The sequence below is a fragment of the Plodia interpunctella genome, chromosome 13 (genome assembly GCF_027563975.2).
Source record: "Plodia interpunctella isolate USDA-ARS_2022_Savannah chromosome 13, ilPloInte3.2, whole genome shotgun sequence".
Classification (NCBI taxonomy): Eukaryota; Metazoa; Arthropoda; class Insecta; order Lepidoptera; family Pyralidae; genus Plodia; species Plodia interpunctella.
In genome coordinates this window covers 3211379-3224062 of record NC_071306.1, presented here as the reverse complement: position 1 = coordinate 3224062, position 12684 = coordinate 3211379, and the positions used below count along the sequence as shown (strand labels likewise).

Sequence of the window (12684 nt, the reverse complement as noted above, 5' to 3'; positions counted from 1 at the left end):
AATTGTTACAAAACTTGTGGGTCATTCAGTTGGAATCTTAGGATGGATTGACACACGGCCATTACGTGTTGGTCATAGGTCAAGAGGCACATCTGAAATGTTACAAATTATCTAGTTTTGTTATCGATTGCAATAGGAACACAATTGGTTAGGTAACATGGCATCTTACCGTGCAAATTTCTGTCTTTGTTCACAATTTTACAAGCTGCACCTCCCGTGGGAATTTCGGGATAAAATGTAGGTGAGCCAGGACGGGTTAGCTAGTTTAAAATATTAGTTTTCATATTAGTGAATATTTTTTTCACTTCAGACAATGTATTGAACAAAGCAGCTCACAGAACGGATATAAGTACCACTTAATATGTTAATTGAATAAGGTGTAATTAAAACAAACAGTCACGTCTGTGTCAAAAGGTATTTTTGATGGCCACATCGCGTGATCACTGCCATTCACACAATATTATATGCAACTGATTTTTATTTGAAACTCGATGAAATAAATATTGATAAGTAAGGTTTATTAATTTTTTGTCAATTAAAATGAGAAAAAAAATAAGAACCTAGGATAAGGATAAAAATATTGTAATCTGGCAGTTAACTAACTGCTAAATTTATATACCACAAAATATGTACAGCTGTCTAAACTAGATGGTAACCACTTACTTTATTTCCACCAAGACAAAAGTTAAAGTTTGAAACCATTTTTTTAAATATAAAATATTTTTAACAAGTACACCGTATTGATTGATGTGAAAAATTAAACCAATAAAAAAAACAAATATGATTTACTTATATGTATTTTATTTCAAGACTGCGACTAGAATGATTGAATTTATAGAGAACGGAGAGTGAAGGATATAAATTGAGTACCTATGGTTTATTTGAACGTCTATTCTTAACCTTGGAGAGCGGTGAATCTTGCAGGGATGGGTCTGGAGTAGGCCTGCGCTTGCGCCTGGTAGTTGACGGCGACTGGGCCCTCAGGCCTAGGGGGGTTAGCTTGTAGGTACTGCAGGGACTTGGCGATGGCCTCTGGAATTGGGGGGGGAGTTGGCAGATGGGCACCCTGAAAATAAAATAAACCACACATACAGCTACACGTGGTCTCTGTCTACCCCGTAAAGGATAAAGACGTGATATTGTATGAAATTTAAATATTTGAAGTTATATTAGTTTTACGATATTCGTACTGAAGAAATAACTGAATCATTCATCAGCAACAGCCTCTGCTGGGGCACTGGCCTTCCTCATAGATGGATAAGGAGTATGGACCAAAACCCACCACACAGGCCCATTGCGGATCGGCGGGTTTTAATGACTGGGTTTTAATGAAGCTCAAGAAAATACATTTTTGGTCACCACATCTAATGACCGACCGATTGTGAAAGTGACTTCACCGCCACTATCACCACACTGCGATATTGAGCTCCTCTATTATTATTCTTTGTATTTGAAACTCTTTTTAAGTAAATTTGTTAAAATCCCCAAAAATAGCCCAATAATGATAAATGTTAGTTTGATTAATATTGAAGGATTATAATGAAACGATCATGAACTATAATATTGTTTATTTAGATTTCCTTTTGACTAGGTTTATATTAATAGTCGTGGTAATGTTCTTAATCAACGATAAATTTAAAATCTCCTGGGTTGCTCAGGTTGTGGGTGTGCTGCGATGTATTCAAGGGACCTCAGAATATAATCAGGGATGGGCTGGGGTGCAGGGGGTGTGGGCAAATGAGCACCCTATAACAAAGGAAAAAATATAATATTAGTAATGAATGGATGATTGTTGTGTTAGTAATAAGTATAGAAGTGTTGAGGACATGATAAATGTGGCTGAATAATGATCAAACTCCGTCTGAATAGCCATTCCGACGCTACAAGGAGATGTTACAAATAATTATGATTTGTATTTGGTGCGTGGTATAAGAATATTTTTTATTTATTAAAACTTTATAATATGATAATAGTGTTTACACCATCATAATACTATAAAACTATAGATATAAGAGATATAATATGTCGTACGAAGTGGAAAAGAAAATGTAGGAAGGCGGAATAAACCGTGAAAACACTCAGAGGAGAGAGATAGTCATTCTACCGCAGATGACATACGAGGCAATTTAAGAATACAAAGCTTTAACAGCTGATAGGCAGGAACAGCATTCCCATAAAGAACGGCGGCCGGTTGCAAAATGATAGCCGAATCTTCCAAATAAAATGGCAAATTATGGTGGCGCCACAGCTCCGAATATAACCGGTGACGCGCAACGATGAGAGAGAAAGATTTAATTAAAAATCTGTATTCTCATAAAATATTTTTACGTACCTGAGGCTGGTAACCGTTTTCGTCAGCGACGTACTGGAGAGAGAATTGTTGGCCGTCGGGGGCGGTGAAAGAGTTGGATCCTTGAACACTGATGGCTTCATTCTCCTGTAAAAGAGTTTATATTTTAAGCAACACAACATAATTAATACCTAATAAAAAAGGCTCTAGTCAGTAACCTGTGGAAGACAAAAAGGGAGGTCTTCGCCCAGCAGTGGGACATAGAAACTTCTATGGAGAAAAAAAAATAAAAAAAATTGAAACAACACTAAATAAGCCTTTAAAGGCAACAAAAGAGATGTAATTGATTTAAAGTAATTTTTAATGTTTATCTTGTGTCATTTTTATTTTTATTAGTGGCGGCGATTGACTGTACTCATTTAATATTTATGGGCCTGAGGTACTTGAAATACGCCGATTTTTTTAATTAACTGACTGTTCAATGTAGTTTTAATTGAAAATTAATCAAATGCCAGTTGAATTTAGACGTTTTAAATTTGAGGTTTCATTCTGAGAACCATTGAAAATTTTGGTCGCCTTTTAATTTGTAGTCGAGACAGATTTTGGAATTGTCTTCTCATTTTATTGAAATATATTATTTAACAAGGTTACAGAATCATAAAATTTAAGTTAATATAATCAGAATAGCTTTGATTCAATTTATTCTGTCAATGTCTGACCTTAAACGAAATATCAAGGTTTCTATGAAAAATTTACATATTTCTGCCGTAACTATCGAAAATGTCGTTTGGTGGCCTTGAAGATGATCTTTAGTTAATTTATGGTCTCGGAAGATCCTCTCATAAATTATTATAATAAATTATGTAATTTCATTAACTAATTATCAAAATGTATTCGACAATTTTATCGTAGTCAATGTCGCTAAAATATTTACAATACAGACCACAACAAATCAACAACAAATCAATATTATACTTGGATGATAGAGGTAATTCAGCTATCAAAAAATATTGCTTTTTATTTGATACTGCTAAAGGTACCTATGCAAATTAAAAATTAAAATTAGCTCAAATAATATAGATACCATTATTACAACTACAAAAGCTTTTGTAGTTGTAATGAACATTGAATAAGATTGGTATAGACATAGGAATAGGAATAGAACCTGGCACCTCTCGATCACACGTCTTAACCACACAAACGATAGTGGCCGTTTCAAATCCATTAATTTACACTCTTCTTGGCCTGCCGATGCAATTACAATATATATTTTTTAATTTCCCTGAGAGTTCTGCGATTTTTACGACCTAATCAGGTGGCTGCCAATAGATCATCATTCATCCAGTCCAGGTGTTCTCTTCTACTAAAATATGCGGATAATGCTCATTCTCAAAGAGGGTTGATGTCAGGCAGGTTATAAAATCACAACCTTGAAAATTTTAAATTTAGAACACTTGAATATGAGAGAGATAAACTTACTTGGCCAGCATTCTTCAGCTGTCCAGCTTCCTGAGCAGCGATGCCGTTGCTGGTCTCATAAGCGTAGTTGTAGGACTCTGGGGCGACATCGGCTTCTTGTCTCAGGATCTGGGCGTCTTGGTCGGCACCAGAGTTGACGCGCGCGAGGTGGGACACGTCGGCGGCTGCCACGGCCACGAGGGCGAGGATTGCTACGAAGGATTTCTGAAAATTTTGGATCTTAGGGCCTGGGATTTTTTTATACTACTGACTAAGCAAACAGGCATGCGGCCCACTTTGGAAATGGTCACCATAGCCTATTAGGACCGCAACAACAGTTTAGTGTAGTTTTAGCTTGTATATAATTATGTTTTACAACTTTTACAAAGAAAGAAAAAAGTACATATAAATTGGTGTTAAAAGAAAAATTTTAAAACTACATTATTTAAAATAGTGAATTAACTTATTTTCGAAATTTTATCTTTGGAATGACAAACCGGAAAATTGATAAAGTTTTTTTTTTGCAAAGTTTATAAAATAAATTCACACATTACTTAAATTTATAAGATAATAATGGAGTAATTCAAAAACTTTAGGTAATGAACACATTTCATACCGTACTATAAATTTTAATGTTGTTTTAAATTGAACATCGAACAATTAAAACTAATATTTATGTACATCAGTCAAAAAACTTTTTTAATTTAGTTTGATTTAATATTGACATAATTAATCAAATTTTTAATGGTGCGAACAAAATTATTGATAAATTTAAAAAATGGTTTAACCAAATCTGCGAATCATTACTGTAAGCACTAGTGACTAGTGATGTTACTCACCATCTTGTGTCAAAGTTAAGAGTCGACGGACAACTGTGGTAATTGAATAATCGCCAGCCATTATATACTCGACCGAGATCGTCGAGATATCATTCTAAACATCGGCATTTACATTATTTTGCAACGTAACACGTGGTCATTTGTTCTGAAGGTGAACTCGATTCGGGTATTCCTCTTCACCTGTTATATCGCATCCGCGTTTGTCATTACAGATTCATAAATAAATTAATAGATATATTACTACGAGTATGCGTCCCGTATTAAAGGGCTGTCGTCATAATTGACCTCTCTCTCTCTCATAATAGCGTTTTCCCGTTGGCTTCCGCCGTCATTTGGTATGGACTGGAATGAAAATATTGTTTTATTTTAATGGTCTATTGACCATTTCGTCAAAGTTAAAGAACGCTAATTAGGCTACACGAGTATATATTAATCCTATGGTATAAATTCTTCTTCTTCTTATCGAATGTGTTATTGTCATGGATTTTGGTTGTGGAATTTGGTTTGGTGAAAATTAGTTTCTTTCGGCATTTCCTCTCAGTAGTTTGTAGCTTTGGTAAATATCATTTAATTTTGAATATTACGTGAAAAAGTGCCTGTAAAGGTCTAATTTCTAAATAATTTTTTTTATTTTGAATTAGAGGTACTATTAGGGTACGAAGTACCTACTAATTCCACGGTTATTGCTAACGCTGGTGTCAGATTTCATTCAAGTCGTCTGAAGGCATCTAAATAAATTACGAATCGATCCGTACTTACATTGTAAAAAAGTAATGGTGTGGCCGAGCCTGCATGTTTCCCGTTGCATTTAGAGCTGTGTGTGTGTGTTAGCGTATAAAATTGCCATATAAATTTTTAAGATTTGGCTATGATTTCACAACCGGCCTGACCCTCTTTAGGAACGCTATCGTTGCCTATCAGCTGTTACGGCTTTGTGTCCCTTAGTCGCGTCGTACGACATCTACGGGTGGATATGGAGTGGTCCTATTCTAAGGCGGAACCACACGCCACTGTGTACGTCTGTAAGTGTGTGTAAATATATTGGCGTAAGCCTACTATTCTATGTATTTACTATTATTGTCGTTTTCCTTGGTCCCCCCACCAACATGGAACACATAAAGCTGGCAGCTAAATGCTTTGAAGTTTCGCCTGTGATTACAACAGAACTGATGTGAAGACATGCATTCCTTATTGACATACCGGGGCCATTGCATTATGTATTGTGGCTGTTGCGTATTATGATTCGGTATAATTTTCGTTATAATAAAGCAACCTTGTTCGCCTGTTATCAAGGTTATATTAATATATCCAATATCCATACTAATATTTTAAATGCGATGGCAGTCTGCGAATGCGAAAATGACGATGTCTGTCTATCTGTTCCGCTTTCAGCCCTAAACCGCTAAATTTATTTTGATGAAATTCGATATGCATGTAGTTAAAAATACCTGTTTAAACATCAACCCCAAAGGTCTATAATGGGGGTGATAGTTTGTATGAAAATCATAATATTAAAAAGACGACTTCATTAGCAATTCTATGCTGACGAAGTTGCGGGTAAATTGCAGTAAAGTTAATAATTCTTAATGTTCTTCTACGTTTGTTGAATATTTTATTTAAAGTTTAATACTTAGTTAAATCTATTAACATTTTTTCTTAAATTCATATACCTAATCAAATTGACGTAATCCTAATCAAATTGCAGAAATTAAACCTTCACTGGCACTTTATCATAAAATGCTACAAACTACATACATTTCAACCATAACCTTTTAAGAATCTGTGAAGCTAGTAGATTGTTGAAAGATCAAACAGTATTAGATTTTTTTATTTGTATCCGTATTTTAATTCATTTGTTACCTTTGAAAACTTACGTTTATACTTTTATGTTAATAAAGTGGAGATCACGTTGATTTTATTTTATTCAATAACATTTTACAAGTTTTTATTTAGTTTCACCTGTCCCAATGTGTGTTTGTCTGTTTGTAATCAAATTTTGCCAGTTGTCTTACAGATTTGAAATTTCCCACGTCGTTTCAGTTTCCATAACAATGCATTATTATGATAAGTAATTACCTAATGGTGCACCTATGATCGGCTCCCAACTAGGGAATTCCTCAATTTACAATACGGACATTTTTTGTAAAAAAGCTTTTTTAAAACGATATCAAGGAGTTATTAAATTAAATAAGCATATTCTCAACAAAGATTTATATTCAACACATAGATGTATTAAATAGATTCAACACAATTGTATGCTGACCCCGTGGTTTTCATGTCAGTTGCTCCAAATGATGCTCGTTTAGATTTCAACAGTAAATGTCAGTATTAACGCCCAAATTAATAATGTTGAGACGTTAGCCCTGACTTATGATTGTGATTTAATTTACAATAACCATATGTGTTGATGTTATAATCAGTATGTATGGTCAATCGACTGTGCAGCAAAAGTCATTATATTAGAGGTTATATGGTCAACTCATGGTAACACATTGAGGTGTTTTCTAGGCAAAACTTTTGTTATACTTCTAATTTTACATAATAATATAGCTAATAATTATATAGCTGTTTGAACGGCGCATTTACACCGGTTCGTAAGGTAGACATTAATAAGAGATTGTTAATTTGTATTGATGTATTACTAATACTAATTACGTTTATATGTTAAGACACTAATTCAGTCTCCAAAATATTGAAGAAATAATTATTTTTATGCAATTTGTATGGTCCATATATATATTCGTCCCATCTTCAAGTCAAGTAGAAAGATTACTCGAGGCATCTGAAGTGCTCGGAGAGCTAAAATGTATCGTATACTCAAAGACTCCGCTTGTTGGACAATATTCTTCTTCCCTCCAAATACTTTTGGGAATATAACTCTTTTATGCTTCTTTTCTGTAGTTTGCATATATTTACCAATTCACATAAAATATGTAATAAGTAAACAGTGTACTTGTAATGTGGATTTGGGCATGTCCTTATCCTTAAATATTATAAAAAGAATTATATGTCGCGTTCGGTAGATGTCAAAATCTATCCGACATATTTTTCTATGTTTTTCACCAATAGATTGCTGCGGTTGTGATTCCTGCGGTTTAGGTTTGGGTAAAAACCCAAGTGAAGCCTGGACTGGCCGATAGTATGATTTAAAATAAATTTTAACAATATTTAATGCTTTATTGCTATAATTATTTACATTTGGCAGTGTTCGTATTAGGCACTGGTTATTTTATCCGAAGTTCCTGGAGGTGGGCTGGTAGGCCACGGGCTGGACTACCTTCTCTACCGGTGGATGCTCTTCGATGTACTTCAGGGAGCGGAGGATAGCCTCTGGGATTGGTGGGGCTACAGGAATAAGGTTGCCCTGTGAAAAAATTACAATATCCTCAATTTATCTACCTGTAAACGATTTAGGTATTGTACCTTCAAGATACGAATAAAAAGTAAAAAATGCAATTGAATCAAGGGCTTTTTCAACCCATTCCATAAAGCGTTATTTTAAATGTGCCCTCAGGACCTCATTTATGAAATAAGCCTGTTCCAAACTCGACTTTGAACTCTCTCACACTCATCTGAGCATTTGCTCGGTTTCGTCCTCAACTATAGAGCGTGGGAGTCCAAAGCCCGCTTATTTATCCCTCTTTCACTTCGCAGATTATTATTATAATAATACATTACGACCTACATAACATCAAAACTGGGCCTGTATGTGTTGGATCTAAATCCCCATGCAAGCTTCTCAAAGAAGTGGACTTTGTACCATGAATCCCAAAAGGAAAAACAACTTAATTTGATCTTGAAAAATCACTAAAAACGAAAAGAACATAGTATAACAAAAAATATATACAGATCAAATCAAACAATCAAATCAAATAAAAATCAAACTTCTGCGATATTTTTTCCTGCATTAGCCAAGAATCGAGGGAACACTTATAACTTTAACTTATAGCTTACATAACTTAATTACGAGTACAGTCCATTGACACCACAAACTTGAGTCTTCAATTGGCAATGCATAACAAATAAATAATGTGAAGGAGTGTAAAAGTGAAGAGAACGTAATAGGTATAAGTTTATAAGGAAATCTATGAGGAAACTTTTAATGAATTGTCAGTCTTACTATGTACAACAGATGTTTAACTAAATATGTCTGTTTAACACGTTTGGTGATCTTTACCACAAAACATAGCGCTGTTTTTAGTGTAGACATTATTGTTTTTTCGTGTGGAAATTGTTGAACAGTTGGAAATTATTATGCTAACTAACTTCTTGCTTGCCGTTTTATGCCAATATGAACATGAAGCATTTTACTTCATTAAACTAAATAAATAAAGTACGTTGAATTATTAATTAAATTAATAATTGTAAAAATTAACAATCAATTTTCTTCATAGTCGTATTCCACATAGCTGAGTGGTTTTTACGTGGAATTAAACACACACAACAACTTTCTTAACATTATAAATGGAGTCTGCCTTCTCCATTTCACACACAAGTTAATAGTAATCAACCAGTGTGTTTCCTCACGATGTTTTCCTTCACTGGAAACAAGTGGTGGTCAATGAAAACTACTATACATGAGTCAGATTGGTATTCAAACTCATATGGCACGAGTAGGATTCGAACCTGGGACCTTTCGATCCACAGGTGGGCGTCTTAACCATTACACCACCACCGCTTCTTATAAACACTCAATAATATAATATATAAATTAATTAAACCGGCGCATTTGTACCGCTAAATCGCCATGCTCTGTATGGTTCAAGATTTAAATGTTTTTATTAAATTTGCTAATAAAGTAGCCAGCATTACTCCAACTAACATTTAAACCTATACATACAGGCTCAGTATGGTGCCAATTTACTCTACATCTATCTTAAGCGGTTTTAATAGTGCAGAATTTATTGTCACGGGTCGGCCAGATTCTTGGTGTTGAAAAAAAAATTCTAGAAACTTATGTGTTTTAAGCCATTCCTATCCCCAATAGTAATACTAGCAAAGTAGTTCAGATTTGAAGAGATAAAACAACATCTGATTCACAAATTACTCCTGGGAAATCTTAGTCTGGTTCCAACTCGCAAGAAATTTAATTGTATTATTTAATATTGAAATAATGAAATTTGTTGCAGAAACGATTCGGGGTTGTTTATTGTATTTCATTAGAATCTGGGATTCTCTATTTATACTTATTCTGTTTATTTTTTGACGAAGAGCTTTCATTACTTCCAATTATATAATAAGCCATGTCTGACCTTGGTTTGAGCGTTTCAAGTTCTACAAGGTCATTTGAGGTCAGCCAACTTGTTGGGCTCTCGATTGAAAAGATACATAGAAATAGACATATTATAAGAATTCCTTTGGTTTCGAATATATTTTGACGTCGACTACAAACTTTATGAATAGGTATGATGATATTTGGAGCTTTTTTTGTTTGTTTGAAATAGCTTTATTGCACAAAGCCTTATGCAATTGTAATAAATAGGTTAAAAAAATAAGAATAAAACATATGTAAAAATATTTTTTTTCTTCAATTTATGAAAGGCTGTTGCCCATAGCTGTTGTCGATATTATGTCAAATTCTTTACGAAGCGCACAATAAATTAGCATGCTGTGACGAAGCGTGATTTTTGTCAGACATTAGACATTTACATAGGTATAGACAAACTCATATAAACGTAAAGTTATCAGTGAAGTACGTAATTTCCTCTATTCCTGTCATCCATCCATATGTTAATGGAATGAATTAGGTTTTTGTGTGATGTGAATTAGGTGTTAATGATTTTGAATAGATTCAGGCATGTGATTTTAAATGTAAATTTCTCTTCATAGTCGTATTACTCATTGCTGAGGGTCGTGGTTATTACGTGGAATGAAACACACACAACGACTTTCTTGACATTATTAATGGAGTGGTTTGCCATTGCCTTCTCCATTTCACATACAAGTTAATAAGAATCAACCAGTGTGCAGGTTTCCTTTCCTCACTATGTTTTCCTTTACCGGAAGCAAGTGGTGGTCGATAAAAACTATATACTACTATACATGAGTCAGATCGGTATACAAACTCATGTGGCACGAGTAGGATTAGAGCGTGGGACCTTTCGATCCACAGGTCTTAACCATTACACCACCTCCGTTGCCGCTTCGCATGTACATTTGGTCCATCACAATAAAATACAGTTCTATATCATGTGCCATCTGATGCAATAAATTATAAATGTGAGTAATACCGTGGGTTGGTATCCATCTTCATTGGCAAGGTATGAGAACTGGACCGGGGTACCGTCAGGGGCCGTCCAGCTGGATTGACCCTTGATCTCCAGGGTTGGGTTATCCTGGGAAAAATATAAAAAAATGCTAGTATATCTCTATCTATCTATCCAGTCTCTATTGCCCTAACAGATAGAAAAAATTGTTTGTAATATATTACAAACAATTTTTACATCACTATGTAGCGGTTTCGGTTTTCTCATCGACACGCAAAGAAGAATTTTCAGTATGTAAAAGGATGATTTCAACGTGTGAATCCAAATAATATAAATATTTGATATTTTTATAATTAATGTTTATCATACGACGTTGATCAAAGGTCGTGTCCTTGAGATGAAATGTCATCTACATAAATTTGATCATTCTTATCGAACGTGACATTTATTACTAACACTGGTGTCAGATTTCATTCAAGCCAAGATTTTTGATTATACATACCACGTCTTTATACTTTACGAAGAAGACAGAGCCAAGAGTTGCGAAACTCGAAGGCCCCATTTAGCTGTATGGCGGGCTTGTTGGTGGAATAGTGGTATATTTTTTATTATAATAATTTTAAAAACAGAACCATAATTTATCGTCCATTTCTCACTGAATAAATTTAAGATTATAAACCCTCACAATGGGAGTGATTGCGGCGGAATGGCGCAGGATGGTCATTAGTTTCGATTCGATTAGATTAGCCGAATGATTTCAAGGATCAACGAAATGCTGATTTTGATACCAAAGGAGAAAGATCGGCCTGCCACAAAATATAACTATATGAACCGTACTATACTTTTTACAATCAATGTATATAGAGTTTTGCCGCAAAATTGGCTAAATAAGTCATCTACGAGCGCATGAGTAGCAGAAAATTTGCTAGAAAAAGTGGTCGCGATGACCGAAACTGGTCGGACAGATCATTATCAACACTGTCTCAGATTGTACTTACTGAGTTGAGGTTTTTCACTACACCCTCGACCTGGGACGCGATGCCGTTGGAAGTTTCGAACGAGCTCTGGAAGTTTCCTTCGGGGCTGTTCTCGTAGCTTGAGCGAACCACCTCGGCGGCCTGGTCACCTGCGTTCACCACGTGGGAGACGTCGGCGGCCGCTACGGCCAACACAGCGAATAATATGAAGGACTTCTGAAATTTACAGAGATCTAAATTAATGAATATAATTTTATTTAATATTAGCGTTTTAAATATATTTTTAGTTGTGCGTAATTTAACGGTTGTTGATTTATATCGTGTAGATCTTTATCTACACGATATAAATTAACAAACACATTAGATATAAAGTAACACAAGTATTTACTTGTGTTACTTACAAAGTTATACAATTTGTAAAGACGTTATAAATCAATAAATAAAAACATATGTTAGATTAATATAAATGTATTTTTTCGAAGCATGAAGCGAATTGTATGAAAAAAAATGACTTAGCTTTTTGTGGATACCTAAACAACAAACATTGAAGAAGCATGTTGTGGACTTACACTATGTTTTACTTTTAATTTTATATGGATGTAATGAATAAATACGAGCTTTACAAACTGTTTACCTATGATATATTTTCCTCGGACTTATCTTAGTAAAAACAATCAAGTTCAATATTTTTCACAAAGAGTTTTTGGAATTAAAAATTAATTCGCCCTTAACCTTTTCACTTATGGCAACTATTAATTTTAGGAAGATTTTGACTCAACAACAAACACTGTTACTTACCATTTTGTGACTAAACTCCGTGATACTCTGGTCTCAGAAAATAATTGCTGTTCTTATATACTCGGATCAAGAACATTATTATTGCAGGCATCAATTTTTTCTGGACTGACCCGACC

At 34.5% G+C, this 12684-nt stretch overlaps 2 protein-coding genes across 3 annotated transcripts; both read right to left on the bottom strand.

Moving 5' to 3' along the window:
* Positions 1-779: 779 nt before the first annotated feature.
* On the bottom strand, positions 780-4696 carry LOC128674755 (larval cuticle protein 65Ag1-like). Of its 2 annotated transcripts, none has more exons than XM_053753627.2 (4): positions 4588-4696; positions 3770-3973; positions 2333-2437; positions 780-1066 (listed from the first exon to the last, which is right to left on the bottom strand). In XM_053753627.2, the coding sequence occupies exons 1-4, from the start codon at positions 4588-4590 to the stop codon at positions 896-898; spliced, it is 483 nt and encodes a 160-aa protein (XP_053609602.1). In that variant the 5' UTR covers positions 4591-4696; the 3' UTR covers positions 780-895. The 2 variants fall into 2 exon arrangements, with proteins under 2 accessions (XP_053609602.1, XP_053609603.1); XM_053753628.1 differs by lacking the exon at positions 780-1066 and adding an exon at positions 1554-1746.
* Positions 4697-7743: 3047 nt separating this feature from the next.
* On the bottom strand, positions 7744-12684 carry LOC128674756 (larval cuticle protein LCP-17-like). The gene is made up of 4 exons (XM_053753629.1): positions 12569-12684; positions 11792-11986; positions 10818-10922; positions 7744-7951 (listed from the first exon to the last, which is right to left on the bottom strand). Exons 1-4 carry the CDS (start codon positions 12569-12571, stop codon positions 7817-7819), a joined length of 438 nt encoding a protein of 145 aa, XP_053609604.1. The 5' UTR covers positions 12572-12684; the 3' UTR covers positions 7744-7816.